The sequence below is a fragment of the Battus philenor genome, unplaced genomic scaffold (assembly GCF_028537555.1).
Source record: "Battus philenor isolate CCGP_79_NKW_IND1 unplaced genomic scaffold, ilBatPhil1.0.hap1 SCAF_20, whole genome shotgun sequence".
NCBI lineage: Eukaryota > Metazoa > Arthropoda > Insecta > Lepidoptera > Papilionidae > Battus > Battus philenor.
Window position 1 is genome coordinate 6,904,649 of NW_027181683.1, and position 26,106 is coordinate 6,930,754.

The 26,106-nt window shown below is 32.8% G+C and overlaps 1 protein-coding gene across 1 annotated transcript in view; it reads right to left on the reverse strand.

Moving 5' to 3' along the window:
- LOC137923076 (uncharacterized) overlaps positions 1-26,106 on the reverse strand; it is a 76,911-nt gene that overhangs the window by 17,644 nt on the left and 33,161 nt on the right. Inside the window, exons 3-33 of the mRNA XM_068766208.1 lie at positions 25,479-25,570; positions 24,058-24,231; positions 22,621-22,804; positions 21,892-21,995; positions 21,193-21,342; positions 20,523-20,656; positions 19,644-19,741; positions 18,938-19,022; positions 18,708-18,830; positions 18,142-18,343; positions 17,416-17,538; positions 17,247-17,327; positions 17,024-17,128; positions 15,729-15,886; positions 15,057-15,192; positions 14,140-14,264; positions 12,800-12,939; positions 11,947-12,085; positions 10,673-10,759; positions 9,246-9,968; positions 8,513-8,578; positions 6,812-6,856; positions 5,482-5,499; positions 4,842-5,011; positions 4,215-4,363; positions 3,348-3,464; positions 2,553-2,699; positions 2,165-2,305; positions 1,318-1,495; positions 882-1,015; positions 61-374 (exon numbers count right to left, since the gene is read on the reverse strand). Of these exons, the coding sequence (XP_068622309.1) occupies positions 61-374; positions 882-1,015; positions 1,318-1,495; positions 2,165-2,305; positions 2,553-2,699; positions 3,348-3,464; positions 4,215-4,363; positions 4,842-5,011; positions 5,482-5,499; positions 6,812-6,856; positions 8,513-8,578; positions 9,246-9,968; positions 10,673-10,759; positions 11,947-12,085; positions 12,800-12,939; positions 14,140-14,264; positions 15,057-15,192; positions 15,729-15,886; positions 17,024-17,128; positions 17,247-17,327; positions 17,416-17,538; positions 18,142-18,343; positions 18,708-18,830; positions 18,938-19,022; positions 19,644-19,741; positions 20,523-20,656; positions 21,193-21,342; positions 21,892-21,995; positions 22,621-22,804; positions 24,058-24,231; positions 25,479-25,563 (4,635 nt within the window). The 5' untranslated portion in view covers positions 25,564-25,570. The remainder of the gene's footprint in view (positions 1-60; positions 375-881; positions 1,016-1,317; positions 1,496-2,164; positions 2,306-2,552; positions 2,700-3,347; positions 3,465-4,214; positions 4,364-4,841; positions 5,012-5,481; positions 5,500-6,811; positions 6,857-8,512; positions 8,579-9,245; positions 9,969-10,672; positions 10,760-11,946; positions 12,086-12,799; positions 12,940-14,139; positions 14,265-15,056; positions 15,193-15,728; positions 15,887-17,023; positions 17,129-17,246; positions 17,328-17,415; positions 17,539-18,141; positions 18,344-18,707; positions 18,831-18,937; positions 19,023-19,643; positions 19,742-20,522; positions 20,657-21,192; positions 21,343-21,891; positions 21,996-22,620; positions 22,805-24,057; positions 24,232-25,478; positions 25,571-26,106) is intronic.

Sequence of the window (26,106 nt, forward strand, 5' to 3'; positions counted from 1 at the left end):
GTTACATAACTTGAGTTGTTTACTATGCAACTGTGTGTTAACAAGTTAAAAAAAACATACCTCTTCAGGCTGTGTGCCTTCGCTCTCCAAATCGCTCAAAATAGCATCACAATCACCTATAACACTATCTTTGTCGATCTTTGAGTTATCTGGCGGTGAACATTCGTCTTTATTGTTGTTTAAAATTTCTTTTGTTTTTATACTATTTGATAAATCTTTCAAAGGTGAAAGTTCCTTGTCGCTCTCCTCCATCGGAGCGTTATCTTTATAGGGGGACGGTAATTCCGGTGGTTTATTCGATTCTGAATCTGTATGAGGTGAATCATCCTTGTCAAGTTTTTTGGGTGTCTCACTTTTATCACTTATTGAAAGATCTGAAAATTTTAAAAACTTTATTAATTTACATGGCACAAATGAGGACTATCGTTTATCTTTAGATATATAGAATATCATATTGTCTTACATTTTGATTTTTAGCAATGTGTTTATCTATTGTTGAATTTACTGTATGAATATTATGTAATTAATAACTATACATATATGAAGGTTTCAGAATATCACGATTTCTTCATCATCTCTTCCAAAAATCAAAATTAAACAACGCCTCTCGGATTACCGAGCAATTATGCTCACCTTTAAATTTCGAAATACTTATGCCACTTTCATTATGCGGAAAATGACGACGCTGTAGATATTTAGGTTAAATTGTTCAAAGTCATGAAGTCATTTCACGTTACGATGAATGTGTCAATTGAAACTCTCCAATCACACTTATTCAATTTCTATGCGTTTGTAATTATTATGCGGAAGCGGACTTTTGTCTCCGTGGTTACAATTTTACTACCCAGAACACACCAAAAGAAATAGTTCGGAGGAGTTACCTTCTTCCGGTAGGTGCGACATTGTGTTGACAACAGTGCTCTCTTCGACGAGGCGCTGCATTCGCTCCAGCGCCAGAGCCTGCTGTTTTTCCGCCTGCTCGGCCCGAACTTTGCGTTGGTGTAGCACTCTCACTCTGTTACAACATATATTTATTTTTATTCATTGATCACAATTACGAAAATTTTCATTTCATCGTCATTTTTACAGCCACAGGATATCCACTACTAGGCTAAATAGATTTCCAACAGAACCGGTTCAAGCAGCTTGCATCCAGCATCTTCAGACGGTCTTACAAAGGTCATTGTTCCAATTTGTAAGTGGACGTTGTTATTAAACTTTGATAATTAAATAAATATTTTAATATTGCTAGCAGTAAAAGACCAATAAATTACATTAACATGTATAAATATTTTTGAACAATAATGAAATTCATACTTTCGTATTTTCATGTCCATGAGATAGCGCTCTTTTCTCAGTTGGTTGAGATGTTCCAGCGAGGCGTCAATCTGTCGCAACACGGCTTTGCTTTGGAGCAGCTCGTCACATAAGTACGCCAACATGCGCGCCTTAGTTGTCGGGTTAAGTGCAAGGAATGGCTTATCTCGAAGGGTTTCTGTGAATAAAATTGTTTACTTATTCTATGAATTGAATTCATTATTTATAGCGTGGCTCTCAATAGAATATTTGGAAATAATCTGCCAAATTTATCATGCAAAGTGATTATTACCTAGATGAAGTTACTTCTCCTTCAGACAAGGTGGTTTCCAAACAATATTTTATATCACTGCTTACCATGAGGATATAATTGTAAGCGATTTTGTATCTTAAACATAATACAGTCGACAGTGATAAGCATTTATGAATAGTCTTCTCTTAGTTCTTAGAAATAAATGGCCGTGTAATTATTAATGGGTTGGATTTTGTTTCTTCATGGTTTGATACTTTACCAGAAACCTGTTATATAGATCATATTAGACGGCTTTATATGGAAAATGTTCTATGGGGCAATCCCGAGATGCAAATCACATTTAAAACTCTACCTGCATGTGAAAGTGAAATAAACTACACTTGCTTGTGCACTACCTACTTGTTAATCATAGAAGCCTCCTTCATGTTTTAACATAGAAATTAAAGGCATTATTTTATTAAAAATGCATTGGAATAACAGAAATATAAGTTGATGAGTGTTTAATTATGATCCTACTTGATGTTAACAATTCAGCCTTCAAAAAGTTGAGAGAAAGATTTAATCATGCAATTCTTTTGTAAAGTTTAATTTTACCTGACAGTTTGTAAGTTGGATTATTATGCAATTGCTCATAATAGGCAGCGTTTTTGGTATGAGCGCATGTGTGTTGCATCTCTGCGTCGCTTTGGTGATGGTCTGCCACTCTGCGTTCTCTTTCTCGCTCAGCTGTTAAACCTATACATAATAAAGTTGTATTAAAGACATTGAGTTATGTATTATTAAATTATTGCCTTTTTCCTCCCGTATGTTCAATAAACTGCTATAAGGAAATATTTTTAGCTGAATATATTAAAAACAACAGTTTCCTATTCCTATACAAAGTAAAGGGGAATTAAAACAAAGGCTTGATTTACTTTGTTTTACAGTATCACAAATGCTATGCTATGCAATACTATTACGTTGTGCTTGTCGTAATACTGACCAGTGAGAGCCTTCAGTTCGCCAGTAGCGTTAGCGTACAAGTAGATGCGTAGTACTTCGCTCAGGTTGGCAGGGGTGATGTCGCCCATGCGTATGGCGTGCCCGAGCAGTGTCGTGTGTCGGCCCGGATGCGGTATACCCGGGTCCTCTTTAAAGGGAATAAATTCATATTAGAGAGAATGAAGGGTTTTACTGTTCTTGGCTTAAAATTAGTAAGAAAGATATTATAACAGTACCAACTAGGAACCTCTTACTCAGATATATACCGCAGGATTGCTTGACTCATACTATAGATCTGATTTTCAGTAGGGTTTGAAGATGAAATATATAAAATTAACATAAATTCAGGATGCTTGGATAGTACCTTATTTATTTGAGTAACTATTATAAGCCCTTATCAAATACTGCTTCTATGCATATAATGACGCCATACCATATCCAAAAATCCTTTCTGAATTTATGTAAAAAAAACTGATTCTGAAACTCATTAGTCAATTTACTACAGTATATATTTACCAAAGTTAATATAGTACTCTTTCAATCACTTTTTTTATGGGCAAGTGAAAAAAGAAGGTGATTGTAGTGGTAGAGGTAAACTATAGGTAAAAAATCAGTTCATATACAACTACTTTTTATAAAATTGTGCCAATAACAACTTAATTATTTAATTTCTTCGTCATCGCCTTGACGTCCTTATCTCGTTACTTTTATCTAAAGAGATAAGTTTTGCATATATGTTTCGTATTAACTCTGTCCATCCGGATTATAATTACAAATTGGAAAAGACTCATCGTACCAATGGCGCAAACAAGCAATTGCGTAAGCACTTGAAGCAGCTCCTCCTCGGCGTCAGCGCTGCAGTCCGGTAGCAGTGACTGCTGCAATGTCTGTAGACTCGGCAGGGACTCAGCGTCTAAATATTATTAACCACTCAATATTTAAATTATAGTTTTATGTGGCTAAAGAATAATGTATATTATATTATTCTTTAGCATAATTGTACTCGTTAAAATATTCACCAAACTAACCGCTTCCTATACCACCGTCTAATATATTTACTTGAAACTCAAAAAATAATTAACAAAGGAATATAATAAAAAGATTTATGTAATAAATATTTGATTTAGAAAAAATCTTTACACAAAATAATTTATTTCTAAGGTTAATTTATAACATGTAATGTAATATAAACATAGATTGAAATTTATAATTATAATGCTACCGAAACCGCTGTACCACACATTAACAAACGGGACGAAAAAGGGGGCCGAGGAAAAAAGCATGAACGTCATTGCCGGTAGCGTTGACGGTGTATCGACCGGACGAAGCGACCGACTCTTCCGCGTCTCGACGCAGGTACCTAACGCGCAGTACAGGCTTTTCGATATCACTATAATAGTAGAAGAGGTTTCTGATGTCTCTATTATGCTTAAATATTTTTAAAACGAATGTTTTCCCTGAAAACTGAAACGCTGATGATTTTTTATCCATAGGTTTTTCCAATGGTTATCAGCGCAATTTTTATAGATTTTAATAAATAGATTAAATAAATTTTTGCAAACAAAATTGCGTCTTTAATATTTATAATATATTATAGCGATATTACGGGACCAAAAATAAAAAAATTAGGTAAAAAAATAATTCGAAAAATCAACCAACTTACCAAAACCAAGAGTTTGTCCAAAATTGTGTATAAACTCGTATACTTGTAGTAAATCTGCCATGGCTTGACCAGGAAGCTTCAGTCCCGGAATCCTACTAAGAGTGGGCAGTGGTTTTTGGTCTGACAGTGAAGAGTCTTCTTGAGGTCTTCTGTAGTAAAATAAATGAGATCTGACCAATCTTGTTACAAATGGAATTATTCCTATTAAATATAGATTACAACTGACAACACATACGTCCTTATATAAAATTAAAAACAGTCCAACTATTTCTGCATTTATCCACATTTCCCTAAAGACACACTAAGAAGATTGTTGTGGATATAATTCAAAAAATTGAGAAAGAAATAGCAATGAATGCACTTTTCTTTTTCCTCACAAAACACAGAACAAATAAAAACACGCAACAAACATTTGAATTCAATCAAAACAAATATAGACGCCATGTGAAGTTTAACTTTGATGTCTTGAAATTGTTTACAATAACTTTTGACAATGCAAACTCTATCAAGGCAGCTACTGAAGGATAAATAGTGAAGGAAGTAAAGATACTATATGTTACGTTACTGGCATAGCCAGATGCTAGCATCGTACCACCAAAATCAATATGTTTATACTGCCAACTATACCTGAGCTCGGCAAGTAGTTCCATCTCTTTTCTACGCTGTTGCAATTTTCCTTCTTTAGCCAGCAGGCGGTCTAGAAGATTCTGGTGCTTTCTGCGTTCGCGTTCCGCCCAACGGCGCCGGCCTTCTAATTGACGAATGAACGTAGTATGCTGACGTCTTCTTTCTCGCTCCTACAGACATGACGTTTCAACTATAACGCGAGTAGATCTCGAAAAAAATTGCGAAGTAATAAATTGCATGCTTGGTTGGAAGAAAAAAAATTGCATCCAATTATTAACATTCAAAAGTTTTAGTAATACAAAAGGTACACATTTTAATTTATGACGATTATTAATAAATTATATACTCTATGGTTATTGTCTTTGCATAGTTGAAAATAAATGTATTGTAAACTTGTCATTATAATCAGCAATAAACAGTTTAATGGTACATAAAACTTAAAATAATATCACATGCTCAATAATTTAGCTTTATGTTCATTATTAAGCACTATTCCATGTAACAAACACGCGTTATACATGCAATACATCTTTATAAAAGGTACATGCAACATATAATTCCGACCACCTGAATTAGATGAGTTAAGAATCTCTGCTAATAGTCAATGTTCAAAGTTAAGAATAATGTCTATTAAAATTACCTCAGTTATATACTTTTGCTGTAGATGTGTGGTGGCCGTTCCAATCGTGCATTGGAAAAAAGGTGAAAATATATTTTAAATATAGAATAATAGTACAAATTTTAATTTCAATGTTAAGTTCAGAATGTGTGAAAGCTACTTATCACAATGGATGTTTTTTATACTTGTTTACGTGCGCATTTCTACATTACAAGTAAATGCTATTAGTAGTAAAAAATAATGAGACGCAAGATTAAGAGTATTAATAAGAATTTGTGTTTGTGAGTAATTTAATAGCTTTAAGTTATAATGGTTCTTGATGTTGACATGTCTTAAAATCTCTTTAAAGATTTTTATGTATGTTTCGTTTGTAAAAACTACGGGCGATTTTTATTTCTTTCCGTTCTAATAAAAATATAAAAGTATACAATCATATAAACTTTTGAATAAAAATCTTTTAAATTAGATGCACATTTTGAAGATAGAATTTGTTGACTCTTACTTATTGAAGACTGAAGTCGGAAGGTTCTAAAACGAGTCAGATCAGTGCAGGCGGTTTCGCAGACCATTAGACAGCTAAAGAATGTAATTAGCGCGGAGGAGTAACGTACTCCGCAAAAAGTATAAGACTAGCACTACGTTTTGCCAGCGATCTGAATTTAAACATTATTTCTTTTACGTGATATATACGAATTACGAAAACTTATTTTTAGCCCATAAACGCTGACGGCAGGGCATGCTAAAAGGGTTTCTATGTGGGATATACCATAATCGCAAAACGTTGGGCAGACGAGTTGGTGATCGCAGTGTGGTATTATGGTACGTAGAGAAAGCTGCTGCCCATTCTCTGAGAACTTTTTTGTGAACAGTCACAATCCAGTATAATTATTGCACAAAGAGTGAATTATACAAGACTTGCTGCCCGGGTATCGAATCTGCGACCATTGTTACCGATGAGCTACCACTGCTCTAAATAGTACGCAAAACTATTATTTGGTTACTAATTTTAAATATTCCGACAAGAATACTTTATAATGTCTAAAATGATAAACTATCGGTAACAATAAAATTAGTCATTTTGCTGTGTTGCCTGTCTTTTTTGCAAAAGAGCTTATTCGAGTATGAACACTAAAATGGCTTCCTAAGAAATTAGAAAAGTTATAGTAAAAATTAATATTAAATGGCAATGGCTGAAACTGTCAATAGTTTTATTTTACCTAAGATTTCAATTTAATTTAATTATTAAATTCTACATATTAACGGCACACAAATATTACATACAAAAATATATTAGTAACACACACACACACACGCACAAACACAAAGATAACTATAAGTAGTTATAATTTACCTGTTCTTTTAACAGCATTGCCTGTTGTCGTTTTAACTCCCTCTCCTGAAACAAATAAATAGACATTAATATAATTGTTTTTATAAAATTTAATAATAAGAGTATTGCGTACAGAGGAAAAGACGATTTCAATACTACGATCAACATACTTGATATTCAAAACTATATATAACAAGGATTTAGTAAAGGTAAGCAAATCCCTGACCACTGACATTTTTTCAATTACTAAACTACAATTAGTCCAGTAAAAGCTTAATTATCTCTAGTATAGTCGATACTGCAATTTTTCTTCGGCTAACCTTAATCGCAAAACTACAATAGGCACCCCATGTTTGTAATTTATCAAACAAACTCACTTTGTATGTAGTAAATAAGAGTTGTTGATGAATTTGTATAAAACACAGAGGAAGAAATTCTAAGCAACAAGACAGATATGTTTAATAATGATCAGTATGGTGCCAAATGGTCCTCAACGAAGGTATCTTGGAAGATAGATTTAACCTTATACGAGAAGTCCCAAAGACAAAAGAATAGCTGAGAGAGATAGCTGAGCTAAGCATGCAATTAAGAGTAAACTTAAAAAAAGACCGACTACCCTACGGGTAAAATGTAATTCTAGTCTGTATTCAAAAAAACAGATGGCATTAAAAAAGAATTAAATATTCGGAAGATACAATAGATTGGATATCTAATCTTAAATTCCTAAGCGACAAAAAAAAGGAGGCCGAAAATATCAATAGTCTCCGAATTCTTTCGTGAACTGTATTCAAGTGACAACAGACTCAAAAGTTGAAGACATTAATAAAACCGACTATGGTTACAGAGATAGAAAAGGAAAGAGAAGAAGAAACTATAAACAAAAGAAAGACCTCAAGCCAAATGGGATCAGCAATCTTAGAACACAAACATATTGTTTCGTCTATTCTGACACACATGTTTAATGAGATAAAAAAATAATTCTAGCCTCTATTAAATCGGGCTTCTCTGGCTTTCTCACACACAAGCGGTCACTGCAAACGCTCCTTTGTGGTTAATAAATTGAATAAAACATTAATGTTACCATAGTGTGCCATAGTGAAATGAATGACATTTTAATTATTTTAGGTGTTTACAATCTTTTTAATCAACTATTAGGTTCATATACTAAAATACTATTTTTATACACATTGCTCGTTAACAATTTATAAGAAAATAAATGTTCATTAGCATCATTAGAGACCGGATGTTCATCAGCATATTTACTCAAGGTTATTTTTAACTAAATTAACGGAAATTTTGGGAAGTCTCGACCTGCGTATTATCATTGTCATTTTAACTGTAGATTTAATCGCTACTGGAGATAGGCTTGGTCTATTAATTTCCATTACGACCGTTTGGAAGTGGTCGGCATCCAGTATTATGTTAACCTTAACAAGTTCGTTTGTCCTTCTTTTGGTTGGACGTCTTACACTGCGCTTATCGGATCGTGGTCGCTACTCTAGAACCTTGACCGCTGCATAAAGGTTTAATTGGTGGTCTCACTCTTACAATCAGGTATATATAGGACTACCCGTCTCACTCACCATTTGAATTTTAGGATTTTTTCCATACAAAAGTACTTCTATAATAAGAAAACTCTACACTTAACGCTAGCTTAACGCTCTTGACTTTAAGTACACGTGTGACCTAATATCAGACCTCCACCTATCACTTTTTACAAACCTGTTGACGTTTCGCTTGTTCTTCTATTTTCTGCTTCTCTAACTCCTCCTGCTTCCTTCTCTTAGCCTTCAAATATCCGCAGAGACAACATCAAAAGCGACAGCAAATTATAATCAAAGCAGCGTACATGTAACAAATGGAAAATAAGGAAACTGAAAAATCTTAAATAATAAATACCGCAATCATTTTAATTATTAATAGCATTAGATTATAAGAAAAAAGATACTTATATAAACAGTAAGCGTGCAACAAAAAGAGTTTAAACAAGAATCATTTTATGAGTAATAATTGGAACAAAAATTTACAAAATGAAATATTTACTTCAATTGGAAATTTCGTTAAGGTTTTTTAAACACAACGACTGAGTGTAAATGCAATAAAAACAAATAAAAGATAAACTGTAATGGGCACATGTTTTTGGTTATGTCCTCTCACTGCATACATAGCGGGATCATATAATCTATTTTTACCTTCTACAGTGGCATTAATAATTGAGCCGTATACTTTAATCGTCATGAAGCTATTTACGCGGATCAACCCACACCTGTTATTTTATGTCAATCATTTAACATTTCTTCGTTCAACACTTGTGTTTCTACAAAATTTGACAAAACTTACATCTAAGGAACTACATAGAAGCACCCATAGAAGATACCTTAAACAGTGATTAGACGTGTTAGTGAAACCCGGGAAGACGTTAGTAATTTAGTGTTGTTTAATTGCTAACACGTACCAAGTACATGTCCTTACTGCCGAATGGATGTACTGAGATAGATAGGGCACCGTCTTTGCCTACGTTAAAGGTTCCTTGACTTATCTTTTTAGTTATTATGTCATTAAGTATGTTCTCATCGTCACCGCTCAAATCAATTACTTCTTTAAGAACTGATTTCTGTGTATCTTTCGGCATCAGCATGAGATTTTGCGACATAAACTCGTTTTTAGCATCCAGATATTTTTGTTCTAAGCTCTTAGGGTCTTCATTTTTATTTTCACCTTCTAATTTAGACCAATCGCAACCATTTATAAACTCGCTGATTCTAGAATATGACTCGATTAATTTCTCCAAGTTGTTCTCTTTATCGGGTGCTTTTGTTTTCTTTTCAGCTGTTTTCATCAATGTGAAATCAAAGTATTTGTCTTTCGGTCGTTTGGGTAAGTCAAACGCTGCTTTTTCAGCAAAATCTTTCATTTTATCCAGTGCGTTATATTCCTCGATTTCTTCCTTCCAACCAGAATGGTCGAAATTAATTGTTTTTATTGGTGTGTTTTGGTCTTTCGGTGCACTGACGGGTATTAAGGATAAGCTTATCGGTGGCATAGTGCGGTCCTTGCTAGGTTTAATTGCAGGGCCCATCACTATCTCCGGTATTTTCCATTCATTGGAGTCGGTACACATTTTCGGTATCGACGGCAGCGGCTCGATGGTAAGCTGCGTTCGGTTCTTGTTGATATGCTGTTTAGATTGCCATAGTTAATTTATTGTTCACAGTTTCTATTATCAATTGGATTATGACAACATTGTCAATTTATACCTTTTTTCAATAATGCTTTATGTTAGAACTAAGTAAGGTAAATCCCATAGAAAGTGAAAAGGGTAGAAATTTACATAAATATATAGAGAAGTATATAAAGATAAACCAACGTAGCTATTCAGACACACAGCTCAACTACCATCTAAAAGCTAGGAATTCCAACGCTATCTACAAAAAGCAAAAAGTAACCATTTCATTCTACCGCATTTAATTCCATATGGGTTCTTTTTGCTTTCAATTATCTACGTAATATGAACGTGAGCACAATGTTGCCAAGCATCAAATTGATAATAAAAATAAAAAAACAAACACAAGCACATGTAAATAAAAAAACATAAAAATTAAGTGTCCAAATAACAGCAAAATACCAGAGTATTAAAAATATACAAAACCTTATAAATGTTGCTGTACCTTACAAGGCATGCAAATTACCGCCATGAGTGCAATAGTTTTATCTTACAATAACAATATAGACGCATAAAATATTCGATATTTGAAACAGTCGGTATTCAAAGCTGTTATATAGAAACTAAGTTCATATTTAAAGAGGACAGGACAGTGTACATTATATGGTTAAGACTGACGAGTGACCCCTGCATACCCTGGTGATAAAGGGTTTATTTACCTCTAACAGCTGTTGACTTCGCACCTCTTTTTCCCTTTTCACTAGCTCGGCCCTTTCGGACCTTTCTAACTCTCGTACGAGACGAGCCTGCGAATGAAATGACTTTTGTAACTTTGCCAAATCCCAACACTTTTTGACGAGGTAAAGAAAAAATACTTTTTCATTCATTTCTTTTCATTTTATTAAATAAATAATCGAATAACCTTAATTTTTCGGTAATAGCTTATTCACATAAAAAGTTAATTTTATAGATTTTTAGTGATTCTCATATTGATATTAATTATCACAGCATCTGAATTAGAAAGCTTAGTGCCTAACAACAATAGTCGGAGTATGTTACGAACGACGTGATTTTAATTGTTTTATCAAATTAAACATACATTTTATAAAAGTGCTACTAATTTCTCCATTAGGTTTGAAGATTGATATATCAATAGTTCAAAAAGCAATAAATTTGAACCAATATTTATGCATGAACTTTCCTATTTAAAAGATTTTGATTTTAGGCAAAGGCGTTTTTTATATTGCTTAATAATTTTAACAGTTAATGATATGAAAAACCAAAATGAAATTTAAGCTACGCTGCAAATTACATGACAATAATGACATAAAAACATATAGTTAACATTATCCACTAAGACATCTGTAATCTAATATTACTCATGCACATGATTGAGTTAACAACTTACTCTCGCAGTTTTGTACTCCCATTTCTATCATTCATTTTCGGCTCATTGTTTATCATAAATAGACTAATAATCAAAGATTAAATAAATGTTTACCTAAAGTTGTTTTACCAATTGCGCATTAAGTTATTATTATATTTGATAAATTGGCAATAGGAGTTTAATTGCTCGTTGATTTGTAGTTTTTTTTTTGAGACAAAAGTGCTTTCTACATTTACTACCAACGCAACTTTAGATAAATATTCATCCATATAATCAATTTCTGTTAATAATTTGAGGGTATAGACTGTATGGTAAGCAGTCAACTATCTCTCTCGCACATGTGTAATAGTTTTTAAAAATAATTTACTAATTACTTACTCTTTTTGCTAATTTCGTACAAAATTACAGAAATGAAATATACAACATATAAATGCAAAAAAATAATTAATAGTTTTTACTTAAAACTGTAATTACTTTAAAAAAAATTAAAGAAAAATGTCTATAAATCAGGCTAAAATATGAACATATCTCACCTGCTTTTCGTAAGATGTTCTGGCATTATTATCCTTTTGAATTACAATAAGAATTCATTCTTGTAGTAATTACCTGCTCCCTTCGTGGTCCGGCATCCCTGCGCGCATCTCTCGCGGCTTGTTGTCGCCGCGCTAGTTCTATGCGTCGTTCTACAGGCGGCGGAGTAGGTCGTGGGGTGCTCAGAGCTGCTAACGCACGAGCTTCTTCCAATCTATCAGAAGTATTACATGAATTACATGCAGAGATCCACGAATGAATTATGAATTATTAGAATTTGTGACTAAAATTGCTGTGTGTGAGCAACCAAAACCGCTTCACAGCGTTCTAGGAAAGCGTAGCGAGGTGGCGGCCGAAGACAAAGTAATCGACGACAATTAACAATAAACTTCTAACATACTAAACAATCTTATGTATAGCATGGAACTATGTGTGTATGGAACACAACTGTGGGGCTAAGCACTATCCATAGGCTGCAAAATGATGTCTTAAGACCCACATCAAATGCGCCATTTATTACGAACACAGAGATCCATGAAGCACAAAACATAAGAACTGTTAAGAAATTAAAAGCAGCAGGGATTTAACCTATAAAACGATTGGAAACTACCCGAACGACTTGGCTACCGCATTAGCAACCGTCAGCTGCTTTAAACGACTGAAACGTCGGGACATACAAAAACTTGTTGACTGATGGTGAAGCTAAACATTGAAAAAAATTTAAAAAACTTGAACTAAATCAAACTCATGTTTCTTGAGTACCATTTGAAGTATATAATGGAAGAACAGTGGTCAATTTAATAATCAGCTTGGCCCGACTTAACATACCTCTAGACATTAGTACCCCAGAGACTATGGGTCTAAATCGACCATGCAGGCCCAGTACAAATATGTGGAGAGATTATAATTAACAGAGTTAAAAAAGTACCTCTTAGTAATTTCTGCTTCATTGAATATAAGAGGTTCTGCAAGATCAGGCGCCGGTTGCACGTATTCTCCCAGGAGCGTGCGCGCGCTGAAGCTGAAGTTATCAGTAGACAGCGGGGGACACGGATTCGATTCTAGGAACTGTACAAAAAAATTAATAAGAAATAATTAGAACTAACCATAATGTTGCTAATTCTTATTTGAAAACAATGTTTATTATTTTTTAATTTTTTATAAGAGACATACAAAAATTTTGTATAACATTGTTTTATTCAAGTTCTGATGTATCAAAAAAAGTCTTTATTTAAAAAATTAAATAGTTATCGCATAACCTCGTGTGACTATTAGGAATGAAGTTTGTTAAATTAATCAATTTTGAATGGGTTTTAAATAGGATACAATTTAAATACATCTCCTCATTGTGATACCTTAACTTCGAATATATTCTTAATTTCGCAAATTTGTCTTAAGCTTTTAATACGAAGACGTTATCCATCCTGATTTGTTGGTAGAGTAATGGTGCCTATGAAGACAGTGTTACCTATCAAAAATGTCAGACAATTTACATTATTTTACAATTTATAAAAATATGTGAATAGAGAAATATTGGCTGATATCATACATTTTGTCCATTTTCATGCATTGTAAGAGAGGGTGGACAGTACTCCACGTATTATGGTTTATTTTTCTTACAAAACTAAGTAAATTATTTAACTGTGAACTTGATTTTTAATTTGTTTTTATCTTTAAACTTTTTTACAAATCTGTTCAAGTTTGTCTGTTTTTTTTAAAGTTATTCAATAATTTATCTTAGTTGACACAGTAAACTGTTTATTGTCAACAAATCAAGGTATAACAATATAATCATAATTAAAAAATATTCATACTTTAAAAGTTGTGTAATTCTTATGTAATTTTAAGATAAGTGACATAAAAACCTTTATGCAATAAAATGTCACGACTTATTATATTATTGTATGAACGTCGTAATAATGTTTACAATGCTTACATGTTAACATTGTAAGTCAAGGATACCAGCTTTCGTATATTGCTCGAAATATGCCTCGGCAACTTGGTTAAGGCCGGAAGTATTAGCAGGGTAGATACTAGAAAAAACATAACCAAACTCATTAGCCACTTGGTTATTATATTCAAGTACTTACTCAAGATTTAACATTTACACAAGTATAGTTATGTGGCTTTCTATATAATGTTTAGTATACGGGCACTTGATGTGTTCATTTTACTCAATCAAATTTTGTATTTATAGTAAACATGTCGTTTTTTTACATAATTTGTCGTAATAATTATGTAAAATATATTTACAAGACATTATATTACCGTGCTAAGTTCCTGCGAGGACTTTATGGTTAATCCGGAGTGGGGCTCAGGCGGGGAGTAGCTTACGTCGCCCTTTATATTGCAGTTACGTGACAAGCCTTTGATTATCGTCACGCGCTTCCAACCTGTATGCAAAAAGTGAAAGTGTAAATTTTCGAGTAGGCAGTATGCATGCTTCGCTATTTACTCAGTACCCGTTGGCATTTCCACCATCGCTTAGAGCATTTACAAAAATATTACAGACTTTACCAGAAACTGTGATGTACGCAATATAAATACCGGAATCAAAAACAAATTATTTATACCTCAACTTCATCGAGTTAGCAAATCTTTCTTTGAACAATTTGTAATATGTTTACAATAGGTTCCCAAAAGGTTTTATTACTAGATTTTAAAAAAAATTATCAAAGAATGGTTGCTTTACTGTGATGTGTTTGTCTCCAGACTATTTCAATGTTTAATAAATAATGCAATTATAATTTATTTAAAAAAACATAGTTCTGTTCAGATTTTTTCGCCTTTTCTTTACAGCTTTAAAACATTTTCTCTGAACAAGTGATAAACACAACTTGACGTCAATCCATCATTTGTTAAACTTTGAATTTGAATTTGTGATGTTGGTAAGCCAAGCATTCTCTTAAAAACTCGGCTTAGGCCGTTATTTTATTATTTCTCCGAATTTAAAGGCCACCGCGCTTTAAGGCTACTCTAGTTACTAAGCTAAAGGGCTCCTAAGACGGTTACCTCGACTTGACTATTCGCTACTCTACGTTGTAACTATTGGACATTGCCCATTATGGTCAAATCACAAATATATTGTTGTACATGTTTGTTTTTATTATCAGAGTGTTAGCTCTTTTGCCAAACAATATAAGTTTGATGGAACAGTTTAATTAATAGTGTTATCTGTAACTCACCAAGTGCAAGAGGTAAACGCAACTGAGCATCATGTCGGCGGCCCGGGTCACTGGCATCAGAGTCGGACGGTCCACTGTCTGATGGACACTCGGAGTCTGTACTTGCGCTCTCTCCGAGAAGCGTTCGCAGCTTTTCCTAAAAAAAGTTAAATTAATGTTAGAAAAATACTCTTATTAATATATAAATACTTTTTTCTAATCATTTTATGTCACAAATTGGTTTCATTATTAAACATATTTTCTTCTTGTAGTCAGAAACTAATTTGAGAAATATTACATAAAACTATTATATATTAATAATACATTTCACAGGTAAAATAAATAAGTCTAAACTACATTTATTTTTATTTCATCATTTACAAACTATATTTTTAACTTTTATGATGTTTGGCGAATATGTGTGGGTTAAAAGATATTCATGATAATATTGTTATATTTCTAATATATTTGTGGAAACTAAAAATTAATCTAGCTGTAAGTTTATCGAATAAATGAATGGATAAAGAAAACCTAATTTAATATTATATCCTTGTCACACACAACTTGTTTTTTTTTTATACTGGGTTAAAACAAATCCATGTTTATTCAAACTTGTATCAATACAGAATAGATCTGCAGGGACATTATGTCATTATGACGTGATCAATGAACAACTGAACTATGTAAACGTACCAAGTCCGTTTCAGCAAGCAGTTGATGAGCAAGAGCCGGTCTTAGGCCGAGCGCTCGACTCTGAGCGAGTAGCGACGCCACCGTGTTCTTCTTAGGCTTGCTAACACCACGACCCAAATTGCGCGGCCGGCCTTCACGCGTCGGCCAACCACTTACTGCTGCAGAAACAACTATTTATATCTATCTATCTATATATAGAACTTAAAATTAGTCAACGGATCGTAGAAATAGACCTAAGCATAAATTTTTAAAATTAGATAAGTAAAAATCACAGGACTGAGAAAATCATAAAATTCGAGAATGCTATGTCAAAAATTAAAAAGCTAAAATCAGCATGGGCTGGTCACATATTGAGAGATGTGATAGATTAATGATTACAGAACAACACTGTATGGACACTTGAAGGCAATGTAGTGAGATAAAAGAAGCAGTCCCTATAGACAGTGGTCTCATAACCTTAAAAGAGTTACTGGGTTATTGTGGACATGCTTGGGTCGAGACAGACAGAAGGAAGCAATTGGGAAGACTTACACGACTGCAAGTTGCACTCTATAAAATAAAATTAATATAAAACTGCGATGTCAAAATAATAAATAGCAATATAAGCTAAATAAATAAATAACATATAAGGGACGGCAACAATAAGACCGCATCCCCATGCCTGGTCTGTTCAGGTCCGAACCACACTCAATACCACGATACGACGGCATACGATACTACACAAGGAAGACAAGAAAAAGTTATCTTCAATATGATAAAAAAATGAAAATATTTTGTCCAGATTCTAAAAATATAGAGAACTAAGTTGACCGACTGGCCTGTATCTTGATTATAGGCAACTTCAATATCCAGATCTACACAAGATATCTACTAACTAAATAATAGATATCTACTTAGTAAGAACTAAATATACAAAAAAAACTGAGCTCATGTGAAACCCATGAATGTACATGTTCTGTTATTTTGCTTGAATATCTTTAATGTTAAATGTTTTAAAATATTACTTAATTTATCTGATTTGTTCATATTGTTTGTTTTACTACTCAAATTAATTTTTACAGTTCAAATCGCATCAACCAACAACTTTAATTGTTTCATCATTTGACCCATTGAAGGTCCAACATAGGTCTCATCCATAGATTTCCAACGGAATTGGTTAATTTACAGTAGTAGACCTTAACAATGTTTGTCGGCCTTGTGGATGGACATTCCATTATTGAGTCATCACTGAACACATATTAGTCGAAGACCTTCGTATTAAGGCATTAAACCGTAAACAAACCAAGGACCCTTACATTCGCTATCTTCACTGCCACTCGACTTAGGACGAGGAGAGTCCGCCGCGTGAGAATTCAATTCAGGAGCTACTCGGCGAGGTTTCGCGCCCGGCTTACGACGCGCTGCAAAGATAAATAGAGTGATAAAAAAGGACTTTCCAGACAATATTTTGGTAAAGTAAGCAAATGAGTATAAAATATTTCTTTTAAATATTTCATTTAAATATTATCTATGACTTACATATTCTGTCATTATTCGAAACGTTTAGAGAGCTGCTTAAAGAAGTTAGACGGGACAACGCATCTGAAGCCTGCGTGCTTGCTGTTAAAAAACAATAATTTTACATTATCATAATGCATAGAATATAGAATAAAAATCATTGGAAGTGAATAGAAAAACAAGTGCTTACGAGGGGAAGGTTTCAGGGAAAGGTTAAGAGGAGCGTCATCGTCAGCGGCACTTTTGACGCCGAGATCCAATGGTGCGTCTTCCGATGTAGAAGACTTTGTGCTCAAGTTTAAACCAGAATCTCCTGAAAAGATTTGTCAAATTAGTTTACGATTTAAAATTCCTAGCGGTATATATTACAACCATATTGAAGCATAAGCCTCTTGAATTAGATAATTTACGCTACTGTATTCGAAAAATAATAGTTCGCAATTATTATCTTGGTATGGAAGGCGTCGTAGTTTGATTACAATTTATTTGGACAGAGTAAATATAGCACTCTTTGAAAGACTCTCTTGTAAGCAAGCGAAAGGTTTGTGTGATTGTCGTAAGCCTAAAAACTGCAAATTAATTTAAAATGCGTTTACATACGGGTAGTATTTATTTTTTATCATCGTCTTCGTAAATGAAGAAAAATGCGTCAATGTCTTTGTTGCTGGGTTTTTCGATGCTTTGCTATTGTTATTCACGGTAAAACATTCCTAAGCAAGTTGGATCACAGAGTAAATAGTAATATTAAAAAGCAAGAAAATATGTCAGTACTGAATAAATTATATGTAAATGTAAACGCTTTCCAGACTCTTTGCAGTGATAAGATAAATTGTGCATTATGTTTGTCTAGCTTATACAGAATAATAGGTTATGGTTTATGGTTCAATATGCATGTAATACATAGTAAAGTACATACCAGGCTGTGCGGCCAGCTGCCGTTCGAGTGCAGCTAGACTGACGCCACTTTGACTGGCAATAGTCTGCAGTAACTCGCGCGAGATGCCAGCGTAATCGGCCAGGTTAGGTGGTGGCGTGCCTGCCAGCGGGCCACCGCCTCGGTCTGCCTTACCTGGCAACCTAATCACTTCCACTGATGATCGCCCACTGCCATAATCTTCCTATTAACAAAATGTCACACTATAAGGATAATTATGATTATCATTTTCTAGAATTGGAACGTGATGTATTACAATCAACAGAAAACTTGAAATTATATTCTTCATATTTGCTTTAATAAGTGTAACAATATATGCCAAGTTGGATGGTAGAGAATGAATATATATGGTAATAGTAAGGTAGTAGGTAGGGTAATAGTAAGGAAAGAATAAATTAAAATAATATCACAATAAATGCCGCAAGATATTACCTAATATGTCAAATCATATCAAAATAAATATTTGATTTAAAAGCAAAGTATTTCAAAGTTTCATAATTCATACTTTAATTATATATTATACTATGAAAAAAGTAGTTGTTACATACAACTTTAGGTCGTTTGCTTGGTAATGGTGTGGACCGGTCACCAGCAGATGGATGGACCGATACTTGAGGTGGATCTAGTGATATTGTCTTTTTGCGACCTCGATTTGTTGTTCCTGGAGGAACCTGTAAATGAACATGCATAGTTTTAAATTTGTAAATCACAGTAAAATTAATATAAAAATAATTGTCCAAATAAGTCGTCTAAACATTTAAAAAAAATTGATATTTACCTTAGGCCCGGCAAGTGATGATGTGTATTTGATTATTTCTGTATCAGGTGGGAGACGGACTCCTCCAAGAACTGAAGAAGGATCACTAAACATAACAATATTATATTGTAATTCATAATACTTTTGGTGTAGGAGTAATGAGGTATTGCTATATTTAGTTATTGCATTTTATATTTTATAACAAATTCTAATTTGTATTGTTAGTTTTGCTTATAAGGTTTTTTTTTAGTTACTAAGCACAAGCGGTCGCCACTATTTACTATGCATCTTTCTTCTTCCAGCTGTGAGACAAGGGAAAGCCTTTTATGGTATATAATTTTTCTTATGGGTAAAGTTTATTTCGTATTTACAAGTAAAAATAAAATTGATATACTTAAAAAGATTTAACATTGTAATACAAGTTTAAAATGATAGAGAACTAGAATAATCTAATTTAATATTTTCATGTAATATTATGTTTCAAAAATTAAATAAGGAAATAAAAACCTAATTTAGATAAATATTGAATTAGAACTAAGCTTCCACTTACCCGCCTTCCAAAGCAGCACTACCACGAAAAATGTCAAATAAGTAAAATTAACAATTACCAAATAAAATATATTCAGCAGTGAAGAATTGTAAGTGTCAAGTCTTCTTAACTCCTACAATATTATTATTGTATTCATTTTATGATGTTGAATTTTGAATGAGTATTCCAAATAATCACCTGAGTATGGTGTGCGGGAGACCAGTTAGTGTGTCAATACCAGCATGTCGATCTTTCTCTGAGCCAGACATTCCAAAGGGGTACAATGGTGACATATTCTAAGACAAAAATTCATAATTAAAAACATTTGCATGAGAATTATCTTATAAAACTGATATTTAGCTTAATGAAAATAAATAAAGTTTTAATGCAATTGGATAAAAATTTATGTAAAGTTATAAAATAACAGAATGACAATATTGTACATAGTACTGACATATTTACCTAAATTATATGTGTAGACAAGTAAAGACTCTGTCTAATAGTAGTTGTGGTAATTTTTAAAATAGGAACTTATTTAAACTCCTCTTAACTATTACAAATAGTTCAGAGCAGATATATCTTAAGGTAAATAAAAATTAATCACACAAAACACATTTATGTTGTTAGTGCAAAATTTATGTACCATTTAACCACTTAGGGAAATATTTTTTTCATATCATCAGTAAGGTTGGTCGCCCAGCAGAAAAACCTTGTAAAATTTGGAATAAAAATGATTTTGTCACAATGTATGTATCCCTATAAAGGTACAAAGTGTAATATAATATGTTTTTAGCGGTCAATCATTTAACATCCTTCATAACCCAAAAATGAGTAATTGACCAGGAAATATTTTATGCCATGAAGTATTAATGGAATATAATCACATAAATACTAAATCCTTGCATAAGAAATAGAAAACTTATTTTGGCATGTAACTATTAATAATAAAATAATGAAATAACATGATCACTCTGAAATGCCTTTTATTTTTTTCTACTAGACTATAAAATATCAAGAAATTACGTGAGTAAAGGTGTCAGGAAAGCTAGTATATAAGTATTATTTTTGTAGTAATACCTTTCCCTTAGTGGCAGCAGCAACAGCTGCATGATAAGCACCATGAGCTGCCGCTTGAGCTAACATGAGATCACCTCTCAATAGTGCTAGATCACGCTCTTTGCTTTTGCCTGAGGAACTGGATGATCCCTTCCCTGTAAAAAGTTTAATTGTTAAGAACTGGCATTTTGTGTAATATCATGAAATACATGGTTTGGGTCCTATTACTAATACTGGAAAAAAAATTTATTATTAGTTCTCTTTCTATAATTTGATAGAGCGCATGTTTTGATAATAAATATTTTATTTGTATAAACAAGTGTTTGATTGAAAATGTTAAAAATGTCTAATCATGACTAAAATTACTTGTAATAATGATTTTAAAAATCATTTTGAAATTGCTGAAGGTAGTTGTGTAGCCACTTAGCACAAACAAGTTATTGTTTGACATACAATTTCTGAGTTAATTAAAGAAATTCAATATTATTCATTAAAGAAATTCATACTTGAGTAAGTTAATTACGTTAGAATTAATAACTTAATTGTATAAGGTTGCTTTTTTCTATAGACATAACTCTAATAACAGTATTGTAAACTCTGTATTGTGTAACCTATTATTTATTATTATTGTGTTACCTTTTATTTAATTAAAATAAAACAAAACATTATGAACATTAACATTTATACTAACTGGATGGAGTGGGTACTGGCGGGGGCTTGTTGGAGGATTTGGATTGGTGTGGTGCTGACACTAAGCTGTTAAGAGACGCCAAGCTGGAGAGAGACGCCTGGGAGTGCATTGTTGACGGAGATGACGTCTTCGGAAATCCATATGATGTTCCTAAACAAGTAAATAATTACGTTGTTATAGTACTGATTAATGTAATTGATTATAATTTCAATGACATAGAAACGACTAATTATTATCAACCTAGTTTCAGCTATAAGACCATTGCTTGTCATTGGCTTCCTCAATAGGTTCAGCGTCTTCCAAAAACTTTAATTGTTGGTAGATATTCTAAAAAGCATTTACCGGTCTGTGGTTTCCACTATAGAGCCTTAAGGCACTAGCATCCATCCATTCTGCTCACTATGGGTTTATTGTGACGATTTAATTTACCAATCTAATTGACTTTCTGAGATGCTTTCACAAATCACCTCATTCCTGCTATCTTGTATAGAAAAGCTATGCCACAATGTAGACGTGGCTTGTTGAGTGACTTTGAGCAGAATACAATTGCATACAAATTTTATTTGTTTTCTTAAGAATTCTGAGTAAAGTTTAGTATGAAAATATATAAAGTTACAACTTCATTTACATGATATTGATGATAATGTGTATGATATTGTTCACACATACAAATCCAAACTAAACTAATGGGATACGTGCCCCACTCACTCATGCTCGGTTGGGAGTTACTGCCGCTGCCAGAAGGACTCTTTTCTTTCATTGATGAGCTCGATGTCATGCCACTGCTACTACGACCAGACCTGCTGTAACATAAATAATATTCCATTTTTATCAATCCAGAAATCAAATATGATGTAGGCATTTAAAGTCCCAATGATTGATGTTCTAATTGTATTTACTATTACCTCAGTCAGGAGTAAAATTAAATCAAACATATATATATATTTAAAATTAAATCAAACATATATTTATATTCAAAGTAAATTAAATGTTTATCAACTGATTTAATTTCTGATTTTTTGCCTATTTATTTTTTTGGTATAATTATTAACACTTCAATTGATTTAATTTATATTTTATGACGAAAATTTTGTATAGATGTTTCCACCGATGATGGTGGATTGACATTGGTTTTATGTTAAACTGTGTTTGATTTAACTGTTGCTGTTGGTTGCTAATTAAATAAATATTATTACAAAAGATCCTTACTAATATGAATGTAGGTTGTTAGCGCGTTATGGTATCGTTTTTACTCCAATGGCTTATGTTGCTCTATCTAAGGCATGCTTGATGTATTAATACCATAAAATAAGGACATCTATTTAATTAATTTTCTTTGTTTATATCTTTAAACCAAGAAAATTAAGTACCTTTGGTTAGTTTTTATTTGCATAAATTTATTTCAAATCATTTAATAATTTTATTTACCTCTCATTTCGCATGGATTGCTTTGGATGTTTAGGCGGTTGTTTTAATCCAGAACCACCTCCAGACAGAGCCGATAAAGCCGAGTAAGGATCTCCAAGAGGTGGAAAGTTTAGACCAGAGGCTTGCAATCGAGCTAAATAGTCTTGAGCTGCAAGATGCGATGCCATGGACCACCATGCTGCGCCTACAAAATGTTTATTAATTATGAACAAATTAAAAATAATCTTAAGAATTTTCTTATAGAAGTTATACAGAAATAAAAATAAGTCCTAACAAAGATTATCTTACATTATAAAAATAAAATACAGGTGTCATTGTGTTTTGTGGAAATCTTAAACAGAAAAAATATTACATATTTAATTTTTTTTATGAGATTAATATTCATCTTTTATTTAGCCAGTATGAAAAATTCAATTCAGTTCAGTTATATGGAAGAAGTCTTAAGTAATACAATTACGGCTGTATTATAATGAATGAAAAAGCATTATGAATTGATTGTTTTTAAATGTTGATTTGTTTATCATTCCTTCATGGAATATCTTTAAGCCAGGTTAAGGGTCGGTGATTATCTTATATAAAAATATACTTCTCCCTTTTGTAAGCGCAAATTAAAATATTGAATTTAAAATATTAATAACTTTAAAGAATTGCTATAATTTGTACATATGGACATTTTTATAGTTTTCTTCAAGATTCGTATGATTATTATTAATAGATTTATTAATAGATAGGAAACCGCTACCAGACATCAAGTCCGGTAATTTTAAAATTTTGATATCAAATCCAAATTAACAACATTAAATTTATCAATAAATGTTTTTTTTTTAAAAAAAATATTGACTCATTTACTTTCAGCAAAATTTATAGTTTTTATTTATATCGTGTATACTTACTTCTCTTACATTTGTTATTTACGCATTTGTACATAAGTTAAAGTCGGAAATTTTTTCTACTGTTAGGGGTTCGTGAACCTGGACTGGTGTATCATTAACCGAAATAAAAACTTAGTACATTTTTTATTAACACGTTATTATTTAAATATTAAGATTAAAGTAAACTGTAAATAATTTTACAAGAGATATAAATAAACACGTGTACGTGACTGTAGCAGTTTCTATTAAAGATAAAGGCAAAAGAAAAAGGGCCGTAAGTTAGTTATTTCACCGGGAGGCCACCAAAATATTAGGTCGCTAAGACCGATGCTCCAGAGCGTGTTCAAGATCAAAACCAGGACTCAAACGATTATTGTCGTCGAAATCATATTATAACCAGCACACACCTTCTGTGTATAAGTAATTACCAATGAAATTTTCTTAGTTTTAAGACACAATTCCTTACCTGGTTTAATAAAAGGTGTATTATGAAATATTTTCTTACGATATATACTTATAGCATATATATATAAATATAGCAAGGTAAGATGAACGATATCCTTACTGGCAGCAGGGTGCAGACCGAGCGAAGCGGCCTGATTAGCAGCAACGCCGAGGGTAGTGGGTGGCGGGTAGCGGGAGCCGAAGCCGAACAGTGCAGCCTGCGCTTGCGCCTGAGCTTGAGCCTGCGCCTGCGCAGCCGCCGCGCCACTGCCTGCACCATCGCGGCCCCAATAAGCTGTAAATAAAATATTTATAATTTTACCACTTACCACGATACTTTGACTGGTTAAAAATAAACATTCATCATTATCATATGATGTAGTGATTTATCACTCATTTTAAAACTTTTGCGATCGATACGATTCTGTTTATTTTACAAGAGAATAAAGGTATTAAAGGTTTTCAAATTTGATTACATGAGCCTGCGACATGAATAGTGTATTTTCTAAAGTTGAAGTACTTGAAAGCGCACGCAAAAAAGTTTATTTTTTACTAAATGAGATGTATATCTAAAAACACGATGTTCATTATGTTTACGTTACCTCGGAAAGTTAATGAAGCACTTAAGACGAATCACTTTTCTAAATTATTAACGTACAAAAAGAATGTGTAGGTTTGGCGAATCGATATAAAGTGCAATATTTTTAATTAATGTATGTAATATAACTGTTATATACTTTCCTAGTTTGGATAGTTTAACAAAAATAATATAAATTCAGACTTAGGTTATATTACGACGCGTCTATTAATAGAAAATTTCATCATAATTTTTGTAACATGTAAAAATAGGGGTAATTAAAATTAATCGATTTTGTTACTTATTTCAACGTGTTACAAGAGATTTACATCGCAGATTTATGTTTGTGGGGAACACGCTCGTAAGCAAGGTCAGTGACCTCGGCAGAGTTGACTTACATGGTGACATGGTACGCTACCAGATGACGGTTATGTGACAAATAAATATAAAACTTATTTTATTTTATATCAGTAACATATTTTATAGGTAAGTTTCGCTTGGAATTTGGTACCTAAATCTAATGCCATTTATAACTACGCGCGTTTTTTATTTGTAATTGCGAGAGTATCGGATTAAATTAATATGTCACCATAGCCCCTTGGTCCAACAGTGCTCCATAGAAACTATTGTCAATACGTTTATAATTTTGATTACGAGTTCTAGCTAAGTTCGTAATCTTATGACAAAGTCAATAAAGCGGTTATTCTAAATCATGGTTGCACAGACTTATTAAGACTAGGGGCCACTCGGGCAAATCATGAACTGAAAAATATAGGCAATTAATTTTTTTTTTGGTTTTATTTTGGAATAGAATTCAATATTTTTCGAATGTACGAGAGTATTATTTTTGCTGTCGGCGGGCCACCAGAATTGGACCGGCGGGCCGCGGTCTGTGCATCCTTGTTCTAAATGTTATCGTATATAATAAGAATATAAATGAACAGTGTAATAATATAATTCCTTGCCTCCAAATAAGCCAGCGGCGTCCAGCAAGCCGTCGGGAGGTGGCTTGCCGGCCGCATCGCCACCCTCGCCGTTCTCCTTGTCCATCCCACGCCTGGAACAATAAAACAACCTATCAATACATAAATATTACCATATACACTATTAACAAATTAAAAACAAAATGAGTAATACGTATTTTTTACCATGATAATACGGTATAAAATATATTAGATAGAATTTTATTATAATATCTCACAGATTCAAATTCTAATAGCGTATTTAAACTTTATTAATAGTTATATTACATTTATCCTAATAGATTGGAAATAGTTCCGTTTAAAATTTTACATGAAATTTAGACAAGCTTAAAAAGAGGCATATATTTACATTTAAGTTAAGTATACAGGGGCCATTTTGTTCGATGACTTTTCGTAATCGTGTAGGTTTCAATAAAGAATCACAAATGAATACAACGCGGTTCACAAGGTTTTTTTTTAGCGACCTTGTTTGCTACTCTTATTATCGAGCATTTTTATATACTCAGCTCTTTTTCAAATGGTTTAAAACTGTTTTGTGGTCAATTTTCAATTCTTTAGTTACGTTTTAACTACTGTTCAACTTTTCAAAAATGTAGTCCATTTTAATCGT